Raw genomic sequence first — 22,008 nt, forward strand, 5'->3', positions numbered from 1 at the left:
AGCTATCCAATGAACAGCCGTGAAGTGGGGCGCAGATATCGATAGTACTTTGAAGGGATTCAATCAATTCCAATCTCTGGTGATTCCTTGGTATTTTCTCCTGTGCCAGCAGTGACATAAACGTTTTCATCCATAGATCAGTGCCAAATATTTTACAGACATGTAGGATTTCAAGAGAAATCAATTTAAATGAAATCTTATAATAACTATTGGATATTTTCTTTTTATAAAAATGCATTTTAGGCATGTAGACATGGTCAAGGGTAGTGTGCCTAAGTTCAAACTGCATCAGACAGGTTGAAGAAAAGTGATTAAAGTCACTTTGAATGTGACTTGAAATGATTGGTGCCATGGGTCTGACTACTTCAGAAGTTGTTGTGTGTGAAAATGCCAGTAGAGTAGCAATCTGCAGGGTTTACAGACTGGTTTTAAAAAGATGAAATATCCAAAAACCAACAACATTGCATAAAACTGCCTTATTGATGCCAGAGATCAGAAAAGAATGCCCAGACTTCTTTCTGCTGGAACATTCAGATGGTCAGTTCAGAATTTGGTGTAAACAACATGAAACATTAGTACCAGTTCATCATTATTTAAGTGCTTCAGCCTATGTGAGTAATGCTGCTGACCATGCCCATTCTTTTACAGACACAGTGTGCCTATCTTCTGATGGCTGCTTTAAGCACAAAGCTCAAATAATTTCAAAGTAGCTTTGTGTAGATAGTAAGTTCGCTGTACTCAAATGGTCTCGACAATAACCTGATCTCAATTCAACAGAGCACCTTTGGGATGTGGTGAATTGGATAGATTCGGATCATGGATATTTACCTGACAAATCTGCATGATGTTATCGCGCCAGTATGGATCCAAATCCCAAGAAATGTTCCCGGCACCTTGTTTAATCTGTGCCTTAAAGAATTGAGGCAGATATAAAGGCAAAATGGAGCCCAACCCAATAATAGGAAGATGTAGTCTGTGTAGGGGTGTGGGTTCTGAAACTCTGCACATCTCTCTTGTACACTCAGGAACTACTATCTTGTACTCCAGGGTTTACTATTTGTATTATTAGATTGGATCCTTTCTTTTTCTTTTTCTTTTTTTGTGTACACCCACTGGTACTCTTATACTTATGAGGTGGGAGTGTATGTTCCATATTGTCTTATGTTCTTCAAAAAGAAAACGGCATATTGTTCAATTTGTCTTTTGTAAAAATGGATGCAGAAAATTTAATAAAAATATCTGGGGAAAAAAAATAATAGGAAGATGTACCTAAAGAAATGGCCTGTGATTCTATAAAACCTTAAACTTTGCAAGTTATTAGTTAAAAATGTCACATCCTGATGCCTTAGTTTGTGACTAAATGTCTGAAGGTGATACAATTATATTTGTACATGTAACAATTTTTCATTTAAGTCTTGAAGCCAGACGGACTCAACAGGACATGGTTAATGTTACTGAAAAGGGACTTTGTAAAATCAAAATAAAGACTTTTTCTGAAATCAAATCAACCTGTGACTAAAAACTGAAGAAAAGACAGCATTCTGTCAGAGATGCCTAAAGCCAGAATTCTCCCACTAGCGAAATAAGTTGGTGTATATAAGCACTAAAACTTGTTGAAAAGTGCAAACTCTCAAAGCTGCCAGCGTGACTGTAGGCTCTTGGTCTTGTTTAGCAGCTTTTTCTGCTTATAGCTGAAGGTTGTCTTATTCTTTACCTAAATAACTTTTGCAGTCACTGATGTAGACTGCAAGAATGATTAAGCGTTTTTTTTGTTTTTTTTTGTTTTTTTTGTTTTTTTTTTAAAAAAAACATCTCACTGGTACAGGCTCAGCTTTTACTTCATACTCTGATTATATTAGATATTTTCATTTTTTCTTGATTGTTGTCACAGTTAAATTGTTTGAAGCGTCGGTGTGTAGAGCCAACTTCTACACCACTGAACACTCTACTCTTTGTTTCACTCTCATCACCTCCAGCTGTTTTTGTCCTGCAGTTGCGGCTGAATGCAATGGTCGCTTTATGCCTATTTCTTAAATACTACCAACAGCTTTGAGCACTGTAGCAGCACACCGATGAACAGAATGAGTGATAAACAATATCTGAGCCCCCCCAACCTCTCAGGGTTTATCTCTTTTTGTTTTTATTACTTCCCTACTTCAGCTCCAAATCTCCTCTCCTTTTTCCCCCTCTCTGTCTTTAACTCATTTGCAGGGATTATGCAAGGCCTGTGTCATCGCTTAATCGCTTATCTTGATACTTCAAAGGATTTTTTTTCCTTTTTTTTTTTAAATTCTCCAAGTTCTAGATTCATGCAAATTTCACTTAGTCTTCCAAGTGCATGCAAAGTATTCAGGCCAGCGCCTTAGCCGAAAAGATCAGTAACATGTGAAACCACAATTTCAACACTTACACTGCATGTGAGTGGATTAGTGAGGAAAGGCTTTAAGCTCTTACCTAATAGACATGATCGTGGATGTCCAGTGTTGCATCAGATGTTAGAGGCACTCAGGTTTTTCAGAAAGGCCAAAAGGCTTGTAACGGCTACTTATGACAGCTGCTGCAGTTTCTGCTGTTGCTTGCTTGCTTGCTTTCTGCTGTTCCCCTTTAAACATCATTTTGACCTCACTGGTTTTAATATATGAATGTTTTAGAAATATCCACCAAAAAGTATTCTTTATTTTTGGGTCTTTCTCACCCTCTTTTTAAAAATCCTAAATAGAATCTTAAGATATTTTGAGGAGCCACTGCAAGTGATCTGGTGTTAAAGGAATTTTTATTTGGAGGATATGCATGGTTCTATCAAAATATGACCACCTTTACTGAAGTGTATCACATGAAGAAAGGAGATTTTATGGTGAACTGGATCCTCATCAGATCAGCAGACATTACAAATTCATCTCCGAAGAGTCTAGAGGTTACCATTTCACAGTCAGAGATCCAAAAAAAGAAACCTAAAGACCATTGTTACTCTCCCTGGGCACCCAAAATTACTTACAAGATTACTTCAAGACAATGTTAATCACTTTACATCTTTACTTATACACATTTACTTTTATGTGAAAAGCTTAACTACACATTTAGTCAGTGAGAGATCTTCATCTAAGAGCAATTTCAGCAGCATGTCTCCGTTTTTCTACATGATAAAGAAATTCTTTTGTATCAGATGAAAGAAACCTGTCAGCATGACTCTTTGGGCTTAAATTGTAAGACATAAATGTGTAAAATTATCGAAATCAATAATTTAATGACTTTGGTTTATTGTGAATGGACATGGGGGAGGTCCTTATCAGCAGGAAAAGCTGTAAAACCTGTGAAAATACAGTTAAAAGTCAAAAGATTATGTTTTCCTTCCCCTTTGTCTAAAGCCACCCAATAACCGAGATTAGTCTTTGCCGGGCCAATACCGGCTCATGGATCTTATGTTTGACACACCCACTTCAAGAGGAAGGTGTGTAGATCTCAAAGAAAACCAGGGTTAATTGTAAAAAGCTGTAGGCCTCTCTTAAAACACCAAATGTTTTAAGAGAGGCCTACAGCTTTGGGGCAATCATAAAGACAACACTAAACGTCTGTCATTCATACAAACCAGAAGGCTGTTGGGGAATCGTTCTTGAGCAGATGAGACCAAAACAGAGCTTTTTGGTTTCATCAGAACTTTATGCTTGAGGAAATAATATTCCCTCTAATGTATAAGGTGTTGTGTTGTTCCAGCTGGTGTAATAATGGTATCATATGTTGTAATTCTGAATTATTGCCAGTAAATACTAAACAAAGAGAGGACACACAAGTCATTCAAAATCGGCTCTAAAAAAGATTGAATGTTGTGTAAAATACACATAAAAACAGAATGCAATGATTTGCAGATCTTATAAACCCATATTTTATTCACAATAAAACTCTCTCAGGCAAGCTTTCTTGTAATTTCTTTAAAAAGTCTTCAGGAATAGTTTTCCAGGCTTCTTGAATTATATTCAAAGCTCTTGTTTGGATGTCTTTTGTCTGTTTTCTGTCTCAAGGATCTCACACAGCCTCAATAATGTTGATGGCTCTGGGGTGACCAGTCAATGTCTAATAGTGCTCCACCGTGTGTATTTCAATCTAGCTTTGCTGTTACTGCATTGACGGTGTGTTTAGGATCATTGCCATGTCTGACTGGCAGTGGTGCTATGAAAATTATGCCGTCGTTTTCCACATGGTCCTGCATGGTGGATCAAAATCTGTACACTTTTCACATAATTTGTTCAGTTTTGACAATAGTCCACTGGCTAAAATTCAACCCCAAACAACACACGTTTCGCTGACAGTTTAAACCAGAAGTCATATATTTGGATTCATTGCTCCATATGATCTGTTGCCACCAATTTTCATTCCAGTTCTTGTGTGAGTTGGGATTCCTCTGCCCTTTCATCCTGTTTCGTTTCCCTAAGGATGGCTTTTTGACAGCCCCCTTTACACAGCTGATGAGGCTTCATTGTAGATGGCTCAACTGAAGAGCCAGATGCATCTCTCAAGTCCTGTTTTGGGTCTTTGCCTCTCCAAATGTGTTACATTTGTCATGTTTCACAGATTAAACTGAAGAGTGGGACCAAATCATGTGTTTTTGCAACAGGCTGCTAGTAACAAAATGCTTAAAGATAACATTTAAAATAGTCTCTGCTATCCAATGTGCAAAGAAAACTTTGAAAGCCCTATTCACCTTTTGTATTTCTCACAATGTTATCAAGATTCACTTTTATAAGTACTATAATAAACTGTACAAGTCCTATATATTATTATATAAATGATTGTTTCTGTTATTAAATAATGCATTATTAATTTACTGGTTATAAATGAGCAATCGTATAATAAGACCTCTCCAGACTGAGAGTCATTCCTCTGAGCGGTTCAATCAGTTGACCATTTATCTTGTGGTGCATCGTCTATTTATTAACTGCAAATTTTAAATTAATTTAAAAATGAATGTTTCATCAGTTGAATTTTTCATTAGAACATTTTAATGTGATCACAACAAGGTAGAAAAAACCCAGGCCACTCACAATGTGCTGTCGTTTATAGTTGTTTATATCACCTGCCTACTGGATTTCCAGGCCTTCTGTGAGGTCAATGAAGTTGTGCTACCGTGAGGAGAAAAATTATGACATCAAAGCGGAGCGAGTCTCGTGTTTTATTAATGTGATCTAAAGGTTTTAATATTAACAGAAGTTAATGATGGACATGTCTGATGAGGTGTTTGGTAGTTGAACTCATAATTGCACAAAGGATCTGGATGCATTCCCTGCTCAAGTTTACTACAACATGTTGGAGGTGTGGGGTCTGTCACATGCTGTAATTACACAGTAGACAGTTAAAGCTTGCCCTGTACTTATGTATCCCTGCCCCAGTTTATTTTATGCGATGTTCAGCACTCAAACAGCATCATTAATTTAAATGGAAAATTCCACAATGGTGTATGCTAAGCAGTAATTGTCCTCATTCAAGGCTCAGCTGGACAGCCCAGATGTACATGTTTATAAATCAATCTCTTACATAATTGTAGGGGATGCAGTGTGTTTGTCAGGGCTAAAGCTTAGCAGTGATTTATCTGCTTTGTTGCAGCATTTTGTTTTTAAATAGATGTTACGTAATATTTTCTGGATGGTTCCTGCAGGCACTGAAAAGTCTTAAAAAGTACTAGATTAAGCTTCCTCCATAAGGGTCAGCTATATGCTTTGATGTTGCTAGTAGCAGCTAGCAGACCCCGCATCTTAAAGTGATAGATTAAAAATGAGCCAGTATTAATTGATGCTCACAAACACAGCTTAGATTTCTTGGCATATCTGGGACCTTGTTGTGTCTCAGCTCCTCGCCCTGGAGCTTTTTTAAATATTAGGTACATCTCCAACCGTTGCCCTTTGTTGTGTAAAGACGTAGCTTTGTGAAAAAAATCCCAAGTAACATATAACATTTGTTTTTATTTGTATTTTTCTTTTATTATATATTAAATCTGTAGTTGTTTTTCCTTAGATAAAGCCTAGTAATACTGGAATCAGGCATTTTTTTTAATTGTAAAAGATAACGGGTTGTTAAACCCACTGTCCCACAAATAACAGTCCCACAGTTAAAAATGCTGTGGGAAATCCTTCATGTCCCCAGTGTTTGAAAACCATTTCTATATCCCATTCACAGATTACACTAGGTTGTAGCTCAGGCCATCCACTAATTGAAAGGTAGGTTGTTCCATTCCTGGCTGCCCCAGTGCCTTTTGGGCAAGATACCGAACCCAAAGTTGCTCTTTGATGTTTTTATCTGTTTGTGAATGTTAAATAGAAAGCACTTGGGTGTAGAAAAAATTGCTTTGTGTGAATGGGACATGTTTGAGTGTTCCAGTAGAGTAGAAAAGCATTTAGTGTGTCCAAACCATGAGAATCAACATGGTGCAGTTGTTATAAATATGTACACCAAGCTAGGACTGGCTTTGATCCTCTTTAGCCTTCAGAACTGCTATAATTCTTTGTGCCACAGATTTGCAAGGTGCTGGAAACATTTGTCAAAGACTTTGGTCCATATTAACACAACGGCATCACACAACTGTATATCAATGATGTGAATCTTTCATTTCACCTCATCCCAGAGTTGCTCTATTTGTTTGAGATCTGGTGGCTGTGGTGATGATGCTCTTCTGCATATCTTGGTTTTAATAAAGCATTGTTTGAGTTATTGTTACCTTTCTATCGGCTCAAAGCAGTCTGGCCTTTCTGCTCTGACCTCTGGCATCAACAAGGCATTTTCATCAAGAGTACTTCCATGTGTTTGTGCAGGGACGTCGCACTAAATCAGCAGTTTCGGAAATACTCAGATCAGCCCATCTGGCAACGACAACCATGCCACATTCAGAATTGTATTAATCACCTTTCTTCTCCATTCTGATAGTCAGTTTGAAAATCGTCAGGTCGACTTGACAATCTCTCCATACTTAAACGCTGGCATCGTGGGACTATTAATAGAAATGTCTGGTTCCAAAGATAAAGCGATGCTGTGATTATTTGGTATTACAAATAGGGACAGGTGGATACTGCAGCACCCTCACAGAGACTCTGAGCTGTGTAAATATAGCTGTGAATGTGCAGTTCAGGAATGCGACCGGGATAGCATTGACAGTCGAGGCTCAAACTGACTCAAGTAACTGAACACACACAGAGGCTGCTGGACAAAACCCTTTTTTTACACATGGCCTTCCACCCGTCACTCTGGCGTTTCTTTAGTCTCCCGCGACCGCGTGTAAGATTTTGTTTCGTAAATGGACATATTTTGTTATTTTAAAGCTGGACAGTCAGTGTCCTCCATTGCAGAGGTGGTTCTCTGAGATATGGGGTCACAAGCGATGAACGGAAAATTAAAAGAACCCAACAAAGGGCTGTGAGACGTCCTGTGAGACTCGTGGCGGAGGTGAGATGGGGAAAAATCCATACTGTTCAGCATATGTGTCCTCTTGCATACAAATTACTTGACTAAACTCACACATTTTGTGCTCATGGGATAGAAAAATAATTCCAAATCCAATGAGAGTTTTGAATGTCAGAATTTAAGTTGATTATTTCTCTGTTAACTGTTTCATATGCTTTGAAGATGAAATCCTTTGGAATTTGGGTTATGTCTATGCATATATACCTCCAGTTTGGATGACAGAACACATAGATGAGTAAGAGTGAAGACAAAATTTGTCTGATTGACACAAAAAAGAAAGAAAGAAACCAGTAGTAACTTTTACCTGCAAAATCCTCAAATGCACCAAATATGCATTAATAAGCAACCAAAAGTAGTCCCTAACCAGTGCACTTGTTTTTCTCCTATTTAAATAACATCTTTTTAAAAAAAAAAAAAAAGGTTCCTAGCTGTTCTTACTTATACAAATGCAACTATTTGACAGTGACCCATTTTTAAAGATTTGTGTGACGCAGACAGGAGAAAAGTAAAAAAAAAAAAAAAAAGAATTAAGAGATGGCATTGACTGACAAAATGAAAAACACAGATATTCCCAGCTTAATATTTTATAATTGAAAATATTTAAAAAGTGAGTTTATTCATTCATTTTGCATCTCAGATTTCTAAATCCATGTACAGCTGTGGTCTCCAAATCCAAACAGTCTGCATCGGAGAGCTTTTGATCTGCAATGGGAATAAGTACGACGTATGCCCCTGCACACCATTCATGTGAAAATGTTCCTATCATTTTGTGCAGTTTTGGAGTCTTTCCAAAATTATTTTTAAGCTAATATTGTGCATACAAAAAGTTAGAAATATGCACACAGACTTTTCTATAGGATACATAGAGCAATTTGTAGAAAGAGCTCTCAACTCTGCAGGCTGAGAACAAAGTTCCCTGCTAGAGGTTAAAAAAAGAAAAAGCATGAGTTTCATGCACTAAACAACAGTAAAATACAAAATGGCTTGAGAGAATTTAGTACACACTCAATTATTTACAATGCAGTTTGTGATTTGTAAAATTCAGCATATTAATATGGATGATTCTGTGTACACAAGTATCTGTGAGGTAGTTAAGAACATTTTCGACCCACTTTTTCCTCTAAATACCAATATATGTGTGGAAAAAGGCGTACACTGGTTTTTGTGTGTATTTGTGTCTGTCTATACATCTGGCCCCAGGTGTTCAGTAGTTCCAGCTCTACTGACTGCAAAGAATCTACAGAAAACATTTGCGTTTGCTGCTTTGTTAAATCAAATTCAAGTGAAAATGATATACTGTCTGAGCACACAAGCCCATGCCATATTTTACTGCATTCTTGGACTTTATCTTTTTAAATCCCTTCTTGTCCTTTTTTTAATGTCCCATATTTATTTTGCTTTACTGCCATCAGCAAAATGTGACATAATTGCACACATAAAGTAGTAATATTCATACCAGTGTTACGAGAATCTACTGTGTGCTCTGCTGTGTATGTGAAGCCTGGGGGATTTGTGCGTATGCATGCAGGCTTTCAAGATTTTTTCAGTTCAGCTCTTAAATTCTGCCTGTCTTTGTTCTGGTTCAGAGCATGCTTGGTCCTTTGATTTGTACACATTGAAAGAAAACACCATCCATCATAGAGAAAAACACCCCGAAGTGACACATATGGATGAATGTATGCTGGGCAGCAAGGAACCATCAGCTCAGTGGTCTACTAATAAAATCAATACATTTATCAGTGGGAATAATCAGCTTCTTTTTTCTTTCATGGTAAAAAGTACAAGAAACTACACCCTCTTTGAAGTGAAGATTTTTACATGTGAGGACTGAATAAGAATAATACTAGCAGGTCTTATGATTATGGAAATGCAACCTGAGATTAACTACAAAACTTATGTGTCATTACTTATTTAACAAAATAAATCCTGCAGAAGCATTGCGTTACTTTCATAGTAGGGGCCAGGTGCTGCAAATCAAATGCACTTGATTAACTGAACCAGTGTATGCATCTCTGTAAAAGCAGAATTTTGGGGACTTTGGAGTATTCAGGAGTGTGTTAACACAATACCAAGGAGGAAAAACATCAGCAATGATCTTGAAGAAATAGTTATTGGTGCCCATCAATCTTGGAAGGGTTGTAAGACCATTTCCAAACAGTTCGATGTCCATCATTCTATAATGAGGAAGATTATTCACAAGTGGGAAATATTCAAGACACCAAATTTCCCAAGAGATACAGGCCTCAGGCGCTACAGGCCTCAGTTAGCATCTTAAATGTCCGAAATTCATGACAATTAGAAAAAGACTGAATACATTTTTCCTTTTGTTTGGAAGGGTTGCCAGGAAATGATTCGTTCCTCCAGAAAAACCCAGCTTACAGCTTATGTTTGCAAAGTTGCATCAAATAAGCTACAAGACTTCTGGAACATTGTTCTCTGAACAAGTGAGGCCAACGTGGAAATGTCTGGTCTTAATCCACAGCACCATGTTTGACACAAAAACAAACCCAGCATATCAGCGCAAAAACCAGCTATAAAGCATGGTGGTGGAGGGGTGATGATTTGGGCACCTTGCAGTCACTGAGTTGACCATAAACTCCGTAAACCAAAGTATTCTAGAGTCAAATGTGAGGCCATCTGTCTGGCAGCTAAAGCTTGGCTAAATTACAGCAGAACAAGAATCCCGAACCGCAAAACTACAACAGGGTGGCTTAAAAAAGTCCAGATCTCAACCTGATTGAAATGTTTAAGAAATTGCAATTAAATTAAGAAAAGTGACATTGTGTGATGTGTGTTGTTCATCTCAGGTTGTATTTACCTTATCGTAAGACCTGGTAAGGACCAGATAATCCTTTATTAATTTCTTATATATCAAACCTTAAGGTGTCCTTTCTTTTTACCGTGACTATATAGGATTCCTCACTGAATTGAAATGTATATAAAGGTTATAATTTGCAAATAAGTTTTCAACATCTTCAGGTAACGAATAGCACGTGTAAAAAAAAAAAAAAAAGCCAGACTGTGCATAATATTTCTACATTTTATTAGGCATGAAAAAGACCTCTTTATATTATATATATATTTATTTTTTTCCTGAGGGTTTGTTTCCCCAGTGGTGTGCATTTTCACAGTTTTAAATATTTTACCAGAACTGACCCATTTTCAAGTATTGGTGTAAAAGTCAAAGCGGAACAGAAAAAAATTCCCAAAAAACACATTCGGCCTGAACTGTTTCAGTGCTGTATTTCCAGAAAACAAACCAAAAAGAAAGGAGGGACACACTTAGTTGCTCCTATTATCTTTTGGGCTACATTAAAAGACGACTTATAATCGCTGACACGAGGAGAACAGCACAATGGAGCAGCACCTGTGGAATACTAACTTTCGTGGGGTATGGCCAAAAGTAAAAGCCGGAAAATGAAGGCAGGTGGTCCTGAGTGTGAACTCTATTTGAATTTAGTTCACTAGATAACTAAATAAGGAAATGAAACAAAGCTAGCAGTCCTCACAGGAACTGTAAAGGGTGTGGGTTTAGGAGAGGAAACACTCACTTGGCACAGCCCTACTAGCATGGCTATATTCGTAATGTTTCTCTGGAAATACAAACGTGCATTCAATAAAAAACAACCAAAGAAACAGGTCTGTCACTAAGTGCCAAGAGCTTTTTGCTCTAAAAACAATGCATAGTTTTGGCTTTGTCCAATTTTGGCACCTTTGTTTTTTCACCATTTGTACAGCAAAAGTACAACATTGTGGTTTTGTTTTTCTGTGGCTTAGTCAAGGAAGCACATACAGCATTTTTGAAGTTTCCGCACAAACACAAAACACACATTTTCATCTACACAAAGCTCAAAAGATTGAGACACACACAGAAGACAATTGGTGCCCTTTGCCTTCAGTATTACATAAATGCTGTTGATAGCTGGCAGGCACCCACTCGGTGAACCCGGTACTTTAATTCTCTCTGATCTTAATACAATACAATTACAATACAATGTTTACATGCTGCGAAGCATTTCCTGTTTTCTAGTAAACAGGCGTGCTGCTGAATATGGCTTGTGCATGTGTTCAGACGGTCCACGTGCTGATAAATGAGTTCTCACTGCCAATGTGACACTGCTGTGACAAACAGATACCAAGCCAGGCTGGTCCCTTCGCCTCGGGGTGATTTTGTGTGTTTGTGAGGGCAAGCTCATTTTATGACAAGGACACAACCTTCCCTGCACTCTGCTTATATGTGTGTGAATGAGGGTGAATAGAGAGAGAAAGACAGAGGGAGGGTCATGACTCAACAACAGCATAAGCACATGAGTGAAACTCCTCATCTTGCCTAAATCCTCCCAGCGGGAATTAAAGCACACGCACACACTGAAAGTCAGTGACTGCGTGTCAGCACTTAATTACATTACATGTGGTCCAACTTGAGTACGATCCACGGTGTCCATCGGTCATCGCGAGGCTTTCCGCGGCGCAGACGGGCCGCTTATTGCCCGAGAGAGGTCGGTGGGTTCGCAGCATGAGCGGCATCACCTTCACTACAAGCTGAAGCAACTTGACATCCAAGTTCTCTGAAAATGCCAGTGTTATTTTTAAGCTGCTGCAAAGATCTAAGTTGGATCCGGTTTGTTGTCACCTTCACATTCAGCATGCCCCGCTCCCCACCCCTCCACCCAGCCGCCTGCTCTTTGCTCGAGGTAAACGCAGATGTTACCCGTCACCTTAGTTAAACTCCGCTCCTATGTGGAACAGATCGTGATTATTTACATTTGTGTTTGCCTGCTTTCTCACGTGAAAGTGGCTGATGTGGGGCCACTGAAGGACCGGACCAAGTCTGGTGGTATACAGCGTATGATGCTTGGACTCTGAAACAGCAGCCCAGTGACCTTTGTGAAATGCACGAGCAGATCAGACTTGAATGCAGATGATTTCTTTAGTTGGCGCTGAACACACAGAGACTGGGGAGGGGGCAGAAGGAAATTGCAAGATGCTTCGAACAACTGGAAGTGAAAAACTGTCTACACAACCCATAGTTTTTTGGGATACCATTGATAAGTAAATGACCCCTGTCCCCCTCCTCCCTTATTGCCAAATTTAGCCTGTTTCTTCACGCTTTTGCAAGCAGTTTCAGTTCACCACCAAAGCCCTTCTCAAAGATTAGCACTTAAATACGCATCGTTTCATCGACCGTTGATCTTTAGCTGACCAGAGCCCGTTCCTTATGTGTGTGTGGTGGGGGGGGGAGGGGGGTTCGTGCGCCAGCGGTGAAATAAAAAAAGACGGGCCCCACATTTCTGCAGCAAGAGCTAAGGAGAAGTGGGTCATCTATATGCCAACTGAGCATCAAACTCGCATGCCTCCTGCTCTGCTTTTGCAGCCTCGACAGCAGATGAAAAAAATAAATAAAAGAGGCAGAGAGGAAGTGAACAAGTGAGCGAGTGGGAGGAGGAGCACTGGTGGTAGATAAAGATTAGAAGTGATTGAGGGTGAGGGACGGCGGGGAAACAAACAGAAAAGTCTGTTAACATAGAAGACAAATGATTGGATTAAATTAGATGGAAGGCAAATTAATGGCAGCAGCAATAAAAACGCGATACCCGTGAGATGACAAAAAGATTGCAGGAGAAAAAAACAAAAGACAGACTGCTGTTTTCATTGACCACTTATTAAAAAATGTTTCCCTTCTTATTTATAACAGATATCGATTGCTCAATGTGAGCAATGTGATAAGGAGGAGGCGAGACAGGATGGGTGGAAAAAAAAGATTTGAGAAGGGAAGGAAGTAACAAGGGGCCCTGACATGGCGTAATATCGAGAAAAGAGAACTTGTTTTCTGCTACTTTGCTAAAATAGTAAAGGTTTGAGTAAAATAAGTGAAATGAGGTCAGCTGTGGAGTTTTTTATGCTCAAGTTGTTATTGCATGTTTTTGTGTGTGTGCTGAGGGCTGCTGATGAGACTCGCCTCTCTGTATGTCCATCTGCACAGAGCATCTCCTCTCTTGCATAAAGCACTTGAAACACAGCTCAGCTAGTTAGCTCAGTTGTGTAACTGTGTCTGTGCATAATGCCAGTTGCGTTTGTTAAGACAATAGATTCAGCAGGTAAATGAAACCCACAAGCCAAGATCTGAGACCCGAGTTTTTCCTCAGTGCTGTGGTTCCTGTCCTAAACCCACACGTGCCAGCGCCAACAGTCTGGAAGGAACGGGCATGAGTTTACCACATACTGCATTGCACTTTGTTTAAGGCTAAGAAGTTCGCAGTGGAAAGCAATGTAATGTAAGGCAGCATGGATTGAATGTCTTGCATGTTTTTTTTTCTTTAAAAAGTACTAAAATCTAGTATGTCACCCAATGCAATTTGTCATGTAGAGAACACAGCAATAACATCAAATACAATTAAATACGCTTCTCTTCCAGTCCATAAATTAAAAAAACAAAACACAACTGATGCTTGTTCATGACCTTTGTGCATATCCACCTGCACACGCACGGTCATAGAAAAACTTCAATCCGCCCTGGACTCCCAAACCCTACGTCGGTTGGCTCAAACAATTATACAGTACTGTAAAAAAACAAAACAAAATGCTCTCTTTCGTTTTTGCAGTTTAGCACAGTGAGACCCGACCAAGTCTGAAGGTAGAATAGTTGCATTTTCTCCGGTTTCAAAAGTGCCTTTAGAAAGTGTTCAAGCTCGTACCTCAAAGCAACAGCTGGTCTTTTGTTTTGTTTTCTGAGAGCTGGTTTCATTTTCAAACATGAGAGAATATAGAGACAGAAAAAAAGAAGAGTTAAAGCAGTGAGAGCTGGTGAGGAGCAGGAGTAAAAGAAAGAAACCAAAGATGATGATACTGTTAAGGTATCCAAGGCCAGTCAGTGAAAGTCAGAGGGAAAACAGGTCAGTATTTAGGTGGGATGACCACCACAGGGTCACCAGTCTTTGGCCGCCACATCAGCACCTGGGCGTCGTTGGCATTGGGCTTGATCATGGCGTTGGGGGGGATGGGCTCATTCTTTCCCAGAATCTGTGGCTGTACCTGGGCCACGGGCTCTTTCAGAACGGCCCTTTGACCCAGTGGCTTCTCCGGGTCCACTTTTATGTCAAGCCGCATCCTCCAGCGGATCGTCTGCAGGACCAGCGTCTCTGAGGTGGCCTGATTGATGGCCACGAGCCAAGTCGTGAAGCTCTGGTCGCGGAAGATGCTGCTGAGCTGAGGCACATTGCTGTCGCTGACGGGCACTCCCCAGGTCACGCTGGGGTAAAAATTGTCATTCATACTGACTACGAATTTGCTGTCCTTCTTGGTGGGGCCTATGACGGTGCAGGTTTCAGTAGTGTTTCCGTACCACGGGTAGTTGACGCCGTCTGAGTCACTGATGGCCTGGATCTTGCCGTCACGCAGATCAGGGAGTTCCCAACTTGACCTGGAAGTTGAAAGGAGGCATAGATGAGGATTCACAGACACTGATCCTTTATTTAAAATCATTTGTTTTTGAAGGGAAAACTGGATGTAAGCACATGTAAAATGTTATATAATAATGCTTAACAGGGTATGAAAGACGCAGCACAGTAATCTGACCTTTTATCTTAGGTCATTTGACCCCTTTAAAACACTGACAAAAATGATGAACAGTAAATACACAATAAATGGAACCACAAGTGTGGCCTTCTCCTCAGTTGATAGATTTTTCTGTCTATCTACCAAACGCAGGACAGGAACAATAAATTGGATCAAAGTCTCACAGCTGGATGCTTCCAGCAGTAACATCCTGCTGAGCTGGAACCCAATACAGTGATGAAATATTTTGACATGCACAGCGGGCGACACCGAACGACTTAAGCGACCCTGCATCTCTGCTCTGTCCACCTATCGATTTTCCGCCCGCAGCAGGAAAAAGATTACCTTTCGTTCAAAGAAACCGAGGCTCAGCAGAACAGAGATAACAGTGCGATCACCAGCCCGCATGACTTACTAGCCTGCTACGCCTGGCCTCACATTGTGATTTATGAATTCACCCAGGGGGGTTGGTGAGATTAGCATGTCAGGCATGCTAATAGCAGGCCCGTGTGTGTCTGTGTGCAAATGTGCATTCCTGTTCTGAAGGATCCCTTCATCCGCTAATACGATGCCTCCCAAACATTTTGCAGCAACTCTCCATTTTGTCATGAACTCACACATTTCCTCAATTCAAATTATTTGACACCTTCTGTTGAAAATTCTTCCAATTCATCATTTATGACTGCATGATTTACGGTAAACCTCAAGCTTGTGTTTCATTTCATTGAGTGTAAAAAAGCACATGTATCAGAGGAGGATTAACCTAGAACTGCGGGCTCATCTACACACTGAGGAACTTTGATCACGCCTGGGGAAAGCACTGCAGAGATAGGGCTTACTTCCTGTTTGCGCCTTCACTGCCTGCTTTGTCACAAGCAAATGGCCTCCCATAGGTCGTGTTTGTGACACAACCACAGACACACTAAAATGATTCACCCACTTTTTTTTTTTCTTCGTTCTTTTTTTAAAGAGCTGCTAGGCCGTTTTTTACACCGTGACTTGTGAGCATGTCAGTTTCTGTATAATGTTACGTGTGCAAGACCATAGATGCAAATATCTAAATTATCATCTATATTTGGAAAGCAGAAGAGTTTTAACATGTAACTCTCAGAGTTAGCGTGAATAAAGACAGTCTCTGTTTCCCAGACATAGATTGAGATGAGTGTTAGACTAAAAACTTTGTTTCAAAGGAGAAGCTCGCTGGATTTAAATGTTCAGTGTAGCCTTAGGCCTAATCCATCTCTGAGAAAATGGCTAAAAAGGTGTAAATGGCTAAAAGTATTACAGAAATACTGAATACGTGGTGATAGATAGGCAATAAAAAAAAAAAAAGTTTAAAGAAATGGATCAGTGGAAAATTGAGCAACTTGACCAAGATACTGAGTTTAACTATATGACAAATTCTTTGCAAAAAACCTCACTTTGAGTATGCAGTAAATGACATCTGGTTTATTCACTTCTAATGAATGAATTGTGTGATGTTACAGAAGAGGTAGTTTAGCTCATGTGGCAAGTCTTAAAAAAAACCTGTAAACCACTGCTGTCATAAAGATAGTTGTAATTCCCTGTCACCTAGAATTCTTCCGGTCTTAGGCCTCGTACGCTGCATGTCAAAACTGAAAGCTACCTACCAAAATGTGTTCGAAATAAGAATCTATTTAAAACTGAATTATATATGAAAAGTTAAAGCTTTATGCCGAAAGAAAGGATTTTAAATAAGCTTTTTTTGAGGATTTGTCCATGCACTGAAAAGGTCTCATCACAACTGCGAACAAAAGCAAGCAGTGAAATTGCTTATTTCCTGTTTTTGCACCTTTGCTCTCACACTCGTTTGCATGTTGCGGGCAAATAGTTTGGAAAGCAGTCTGTTTGATTTTTTTAAAAAAGAAAGAAAGAAATGATAAAGACACCCAGGAAATGCTTCTTTTACCCCCCTCGCCCACGGAGACTGAAGACTAGGAACAAAAGTAAAGACAACAGGGTGTCAGAGCAATCAACAAGATAATTGCATCATCATTGAGCTTCACCGTTTTCTGTGGAAGTAAATGTTCCTCCCATGACTGTTATGTTCCATATGCAACAGGGATACGATTTCTTTCAAGACGTAGCTATAACAAATTGGATTTTTGTTTTGTTTTCTTTGTGCATGTCTGTTATGCTTTTTTCTAAATACACACAAACTGTTCAAACTCGATAAACTGTGCCTCGTTAAAAGCTCATGGGTGCACGGGGAAGAAGAAGTGATGGACGCAAACAGAATCCCGAGCACATCATCCAAAGCCGGCAGAGAAATCAGCAGCATTACCATCCTCGGCTGTTCTGTCCAATTACAGTACACTGAAGTTCTATTAGCATCAAAGGAGCTACTTAGTATGAGAGTCTCAGCAGCGGTAGCAGACTCATCTCTTACAACCTAAGTGTGCCTTTAAAAATGTACATAAGGAATAGGCAGCCTTTTCTTTCATTGTTTGTCTTTGCAGGAAATAAATGCTTAGCGTTCCTGACACTGGACAATGATTTAAAGTCAATGTTCGAATGCATGAGATTCAAGGATTTTCCCTCTGTAAACACTGCTGTACATCTGGGTGCGCACATTCTAACACCCCTATATACAGCACAGTGCTATATATACATATACCATATCTGTTACAGTCATGTAGGGTAATTCAAGTCAAGAGTGCATTTACTATACGCTCACTGGCCACTTCATCAGGTACACCAGTTCAACTGATCATTAACGCAAATATCTAACAGTTAACCACACAGAACCAACTCTGTGTTTTAGGTGCGTAGACATGGTCAACACAATCTGCTAAAGTTCAAAGTGGGCATCAGAAAGAGGAAGAAAAGTGATTTAAGACACTTTGAAGACTTTAAACATGGCATGGTTGTTGGTGCCAGATGGGCTGGTCTGAGGATTTATTGATAATGGTCTGAGAAAAAAAGGAAAAAGCAGTGAGTGAACTTGTCTCTTTGATTCCAGAGTTTGGAAGAATAGCCAGACTGCTTTGAGCTGATAGGAAGGCCATAGTAACTGAGATAACCACTTGATACAATCATGGTTTGCAGAAGAGCATTTCTTAATGCACAACAGGTTGAACATGGACAGCAATGGGTTACAGCAGCCAAGACCACACCAGGTGCCATTCCTGTTAACTTCTAACTGAGGCTCACCAAAACTGGACGATAGAAGATTGGAGAAACATTGCCTGAACTGATGAGCCTCGATTTCTTTGCAACATTTGGGTGGGAGGGTCAGAATTGGAATTCAATCCAATCCTGAAGGCAAAATGCGTCCAAGCTGGTACTAGCATAGTAGAACTAATGAAATGGTTGTGAGTGTACACTTACGTGGTTTCTGAGAAGACTAAAAAATGTGGTAAGTGGAATTATATATAGTCATGATATCAGACATTCATTACCAGTAATGTCAAAAACAAAATTTACCAAAATTATATTATCTCAACAGCTATGGAAAATTTGAGAAAAGCATAATGCCATCAGCGTCATTTATTTTGTTTTTGGTGTTGGTGACAGCGAGCTTATAGTGACTATGTTTTTGTCTTTTTATGGTGGGAGGTGACAAACGCAGGGGTACAATACCACCACGTATATGCTGCGTAACCAGATAGTTACAGGTGCTAGTTTAAATGATCATACATGTATTTGCATTTCATCTATGTTTCAAACTACCGCAGCCATTCTCATTACTGGTATATTGCGAAAAACGTCTTTTTCAAGTTCAGCATTTTTAAATGCATGCATGGTTTTGAATGTGGGTTTTCTTCTCAGCATGTATTTGTATACCATTATCTAAAAAAAAGATCTTGACAAAAGATGGAAAGTGTAAAATCTAGCCAGATAAAAGGGCCAATAAGACCCAGTGAGACTGAGTTTCAGAAAGTAATTGGGCTCTGTCCCTCTCTCTGTGTCATACAGGCCCATACTGGGGTGTGGGGTGTCCGGGAGGAGACTCTAATCTTAGTCGTGCAGCACCCAAACATCCTCTGCTGCAGTGTCAACAGATAAAGCACACGGATCGACTTGCGTTTGCCTATCACATGATACAAGACAAACCCTGCGTATGTAAACACTCGTTCTGAGAAATAAAGGAAATTAAAGAGCGAGCGAGACCTTTTTATAGTCCCTGGGTGAGATGAGCACAGTTAAAAACAGCATTTGTTCATGTTTGCTTTATTAATAACAACTGATGGAAAAATAACTCCACTCCAAGGAGGGGGCATCAGAAAGGTTACAGCAACTATTATTTCTCATCACAGTGTCCCACACATACATGTGTAAGCTCTTGAAGGCGTTTGCAGCCTGCAAGCATATGCTTAAAGCCCATGTGTTGTGGGGACAGTCGAGCTATCGATTATTAAAACACACTCACAGTTATCTTTTAAATTCTTTAAAACTGATGCTAATATGTGACGTTCTGCTTGCAGGACGCACACTTGTGCCCTTGCTGAACTGGGAGAACCACATGCAACCGTAGGCTAGTTTCACTACTGTGAAATATTTTCTCTAAGGAGTAATTTTAGCATTATTTGCAATATAAAACAGAAACTGAGATATTCTTACAATTTAAACCATAAATTACACAGGAACTAAGGTTCTGGCTCTGTTGGGTGGCTGGCACTGACTCTTTCTGCTACTCGTCTTTGCCCGTACTTAAAGAACTCAAGCTCATTTGCTTATGTTAAACTGGTTAAACCTTTTACCTAGACGTCCTTTCAGTAACTGTTCCTGGCAGATTTTTTGATCCAATTAAAGTCTTCCTACTTGGACTCTTCACATTTTCAAGATGTAAGCACTCCCAAAAAGTTGTGTTATAACAGTGTCAGCTTTAAGCCTCTTAAATTTTAACTTCTCTTTGTCACATCTGTAAGCTAAATAGTTTCAAGTTCTGAGCTTTTGCTCAGACAAAAATAAGACAAGTGTGAAGCTGTGATTGTTTCCCTGTGTTGGGGTCATTTCGTACATTAGAAACCACATTTAGTTCCCTAACATTTGTGAGCATTAGATACTTTCTTTGTGGTTTGTCGTGGATTAAATCTAATAGAATGGCAAAATAATCTGAATAGTTTTTTGGAAACCAAGCTCACAGTTGGCTAACTGGAATAAAATTCATTTAATTAAAAGTAGAAGAGCCGATATTGACCAAAAGTGTCAATAGCAAAAATGCCACTTGCAAACTAACTCAAATGGCATATTTATTCATCAGCTGGAATGATGTCAAAGGTGATTTTTGTTTTTTTCATATTTGAATCTCATCCTCGTGTGTTCAATGCGCTGTCATTCCTTACACCTGACCAAGCAACAACAAGACCAAGGATACTCACATTCCTTTGTCCCCATACGTGTTAAAGAACTCCATGTGGTTGCAGGCTTGGATCCAGCCGATGGTCCATGTCTCCTTAGCTGCTACTGGTGGCACCAGTATTCGGGCGTTCGCTCGAAAGTGCGGCGTCCGGTAGCGCAAGACCACGCCGGATGTCTCGTCGATGCTGGTGGGGTTGGAGTCGATGGTAGCGTTCAGCTCCAGGATGACGATGCTGTCTCGGAAACTCTTGGGCTTACATCTGATACTCTGGATGCAGCCCATTGCATTAAATAGCAACACAGTCCACAAGAACGTCCAGCAGTCTGGAGGAGAGGAAAGACGCATGGAAACAAGCAAAACAGTCACCACAGTTGGCTCCACATCATGTTTCCCCAACAGAGAGAAGAAAAAATGGTTTATCAGCACAAAGTATTTATATGAAGCAATGTTTCTCACGAAAAGCCATGCATTCTTTTTCTTTTATCCAAAACTACAAAAGAAAGCAGGCCTAGAAAATCTTCGCAACAGAGCGCATGCTTCCCGGTGCTTGAACGGCAGCTTCACCAAAACCGGCTCTGGCACCAGAAATGTTCTTATCCGAGCGCAGATGTTTTCATGCTGTCAAAGTTACAAGACACTGCCACACAAAGTTCTGGCCTTTGGGCAAAGTGGGTCCATTTGGAAAGGTTCGTGGCATATATGAGCTAAATAATTAACACACGCAAAAAAAAAAAAAAACTACTTGTGTTACAGCTTGGCATCAGATTCTCCTTTGCGTGTGCACTCAAAAGATATATCCCTGTGACTGCGTCCAGCTGGTGACGAGAATCCTAATCACAAATATTGGAGGTTTTCAAGAGTGGACGCCCACAGTTTAAAATGCCTCTAGTGTAACGCGGAGCAGCCGAAAGTCCGTTTAACAAAAGCGTAAAATGTTCTACCAAACTTAAAATATTGGCTTCAGTTTCTCATAAGGAAAAGTGTACCGTTGAACGCTACATCTGCGGAACAGAGGTTCTCGCAGTGCAATTACGAACTGAGGTCTGTTTTTTCTTTCCCGTTTTTAAAGCCGACAAAGCAACATGCAAAAAAAAAAAAAAGAAGAAAAAAAAAGTCTACCTATAAAACAATTCACTGGAAAGTCTCCAGTGAATTGTTTGGGGCGAAATCCTGGAGAAATTCAGCGTAAACGGCGGCTCGCACAGTTCTCCGGTCACAGAGGTAATTCCGTTATCTCCTTCCACAACCGATCCCGTTATTTATTTCTTCGTCCCCTTCTCTCCCTTTTCCTTCCAACTGCAAACAATTTCAGCGTCCCGTTAACAGAGGTAGCATTTCTCCGAGCGCTGACAGTCTGGTCGAGTTTGAGACTGAGCACCGCAACATCCAAAAGGACGGCGCCGGGTCAACTTTTGCGACCATTCCACGGGATCAGGTGTCAAACTGAATAAAAAAATAATAATATATAGATACAAAATATGTATAATGCAGCTCTGATAGGAGGAATTCCAACTGTTACATAGTTCGATCGAGCGGACAGCTGCAGTGCTCCGAGAGATGGGATGCAGTTCAGCCTAAATTCCTGCACAAGCTGTCATTTCTCCGCGCTCGTCCCATCTCTGCCTCAGCAGGTTCACCCCGACACGCATTGGTCTATCTGAGCTGCCTGGGAAGCAGCTTTTAGT

At 40.0% G+C, this 22,008-nt stretch overlaps 1 protein-coding gene across 1 annotated transcript; it reads right to left on the reverse strand.

Moving 5' to 3' along the window:
- Window positions 1-10,469: 10,469 nt before the first annotated feature.
- On the reverse strand, window positions 10,470-21,963 carry fam78ab (family with sequence similarity 78 member Ab). Its single transcript, XM_006789003.3, has 3 exons — window positions 21,443-21,963; window positions 20,343-20,646; window positions 10,470-14,863 (listed from the first exon to the last, which is right to left on the reverse strand). Exons 2-3 carry the CDS (start codon window positions 20,603-20,605, stop codon window positions 14,338-14,340), a joined length of 789 nt encoding a protein of 262 aa, XP_006789066.1. The 5' UTR covers window positions 20,606-20,646; window positions 21,443-21,963; the 3' UTR covers window positions 10,470-14,337.
- Between the last annotated feature and the right edge of the window lie 45 nt (window positions 21,964-22,008).

Source organism: Neolamprologus brichardi, chromosome 7 (assembly GCF_056152115.1).
Source record: "Neolamprologus brichardi isolate AB-2024 chromosome 7, ASM5615211v1, whole genome shotgun sequence".
NCBI classification, from domain to species: domain Eukaryota; kingdom Metazoa; phylum Chordata; class Actinopteri; order Cichliformes; family Cichlidae; genus Neolamprologus; species Neolamprologus brichardi.

Coding starts and splice junctions, on each gene's coding strand:
- fam78ab (XM_006789003.3), bottom strand. CDS start 20,605: ATGGGCTGCATCCAGAGTATCAGATGTAAGCCCAAGAGTTTCCGAGAC. Junction 14,864..20,342: donor ACGTATGGGGACAAAGGAAT/GTGAGTATCCTT, acceptor TTCAACTTCCAG/GTCAAGTTGGGAACTCCCTG.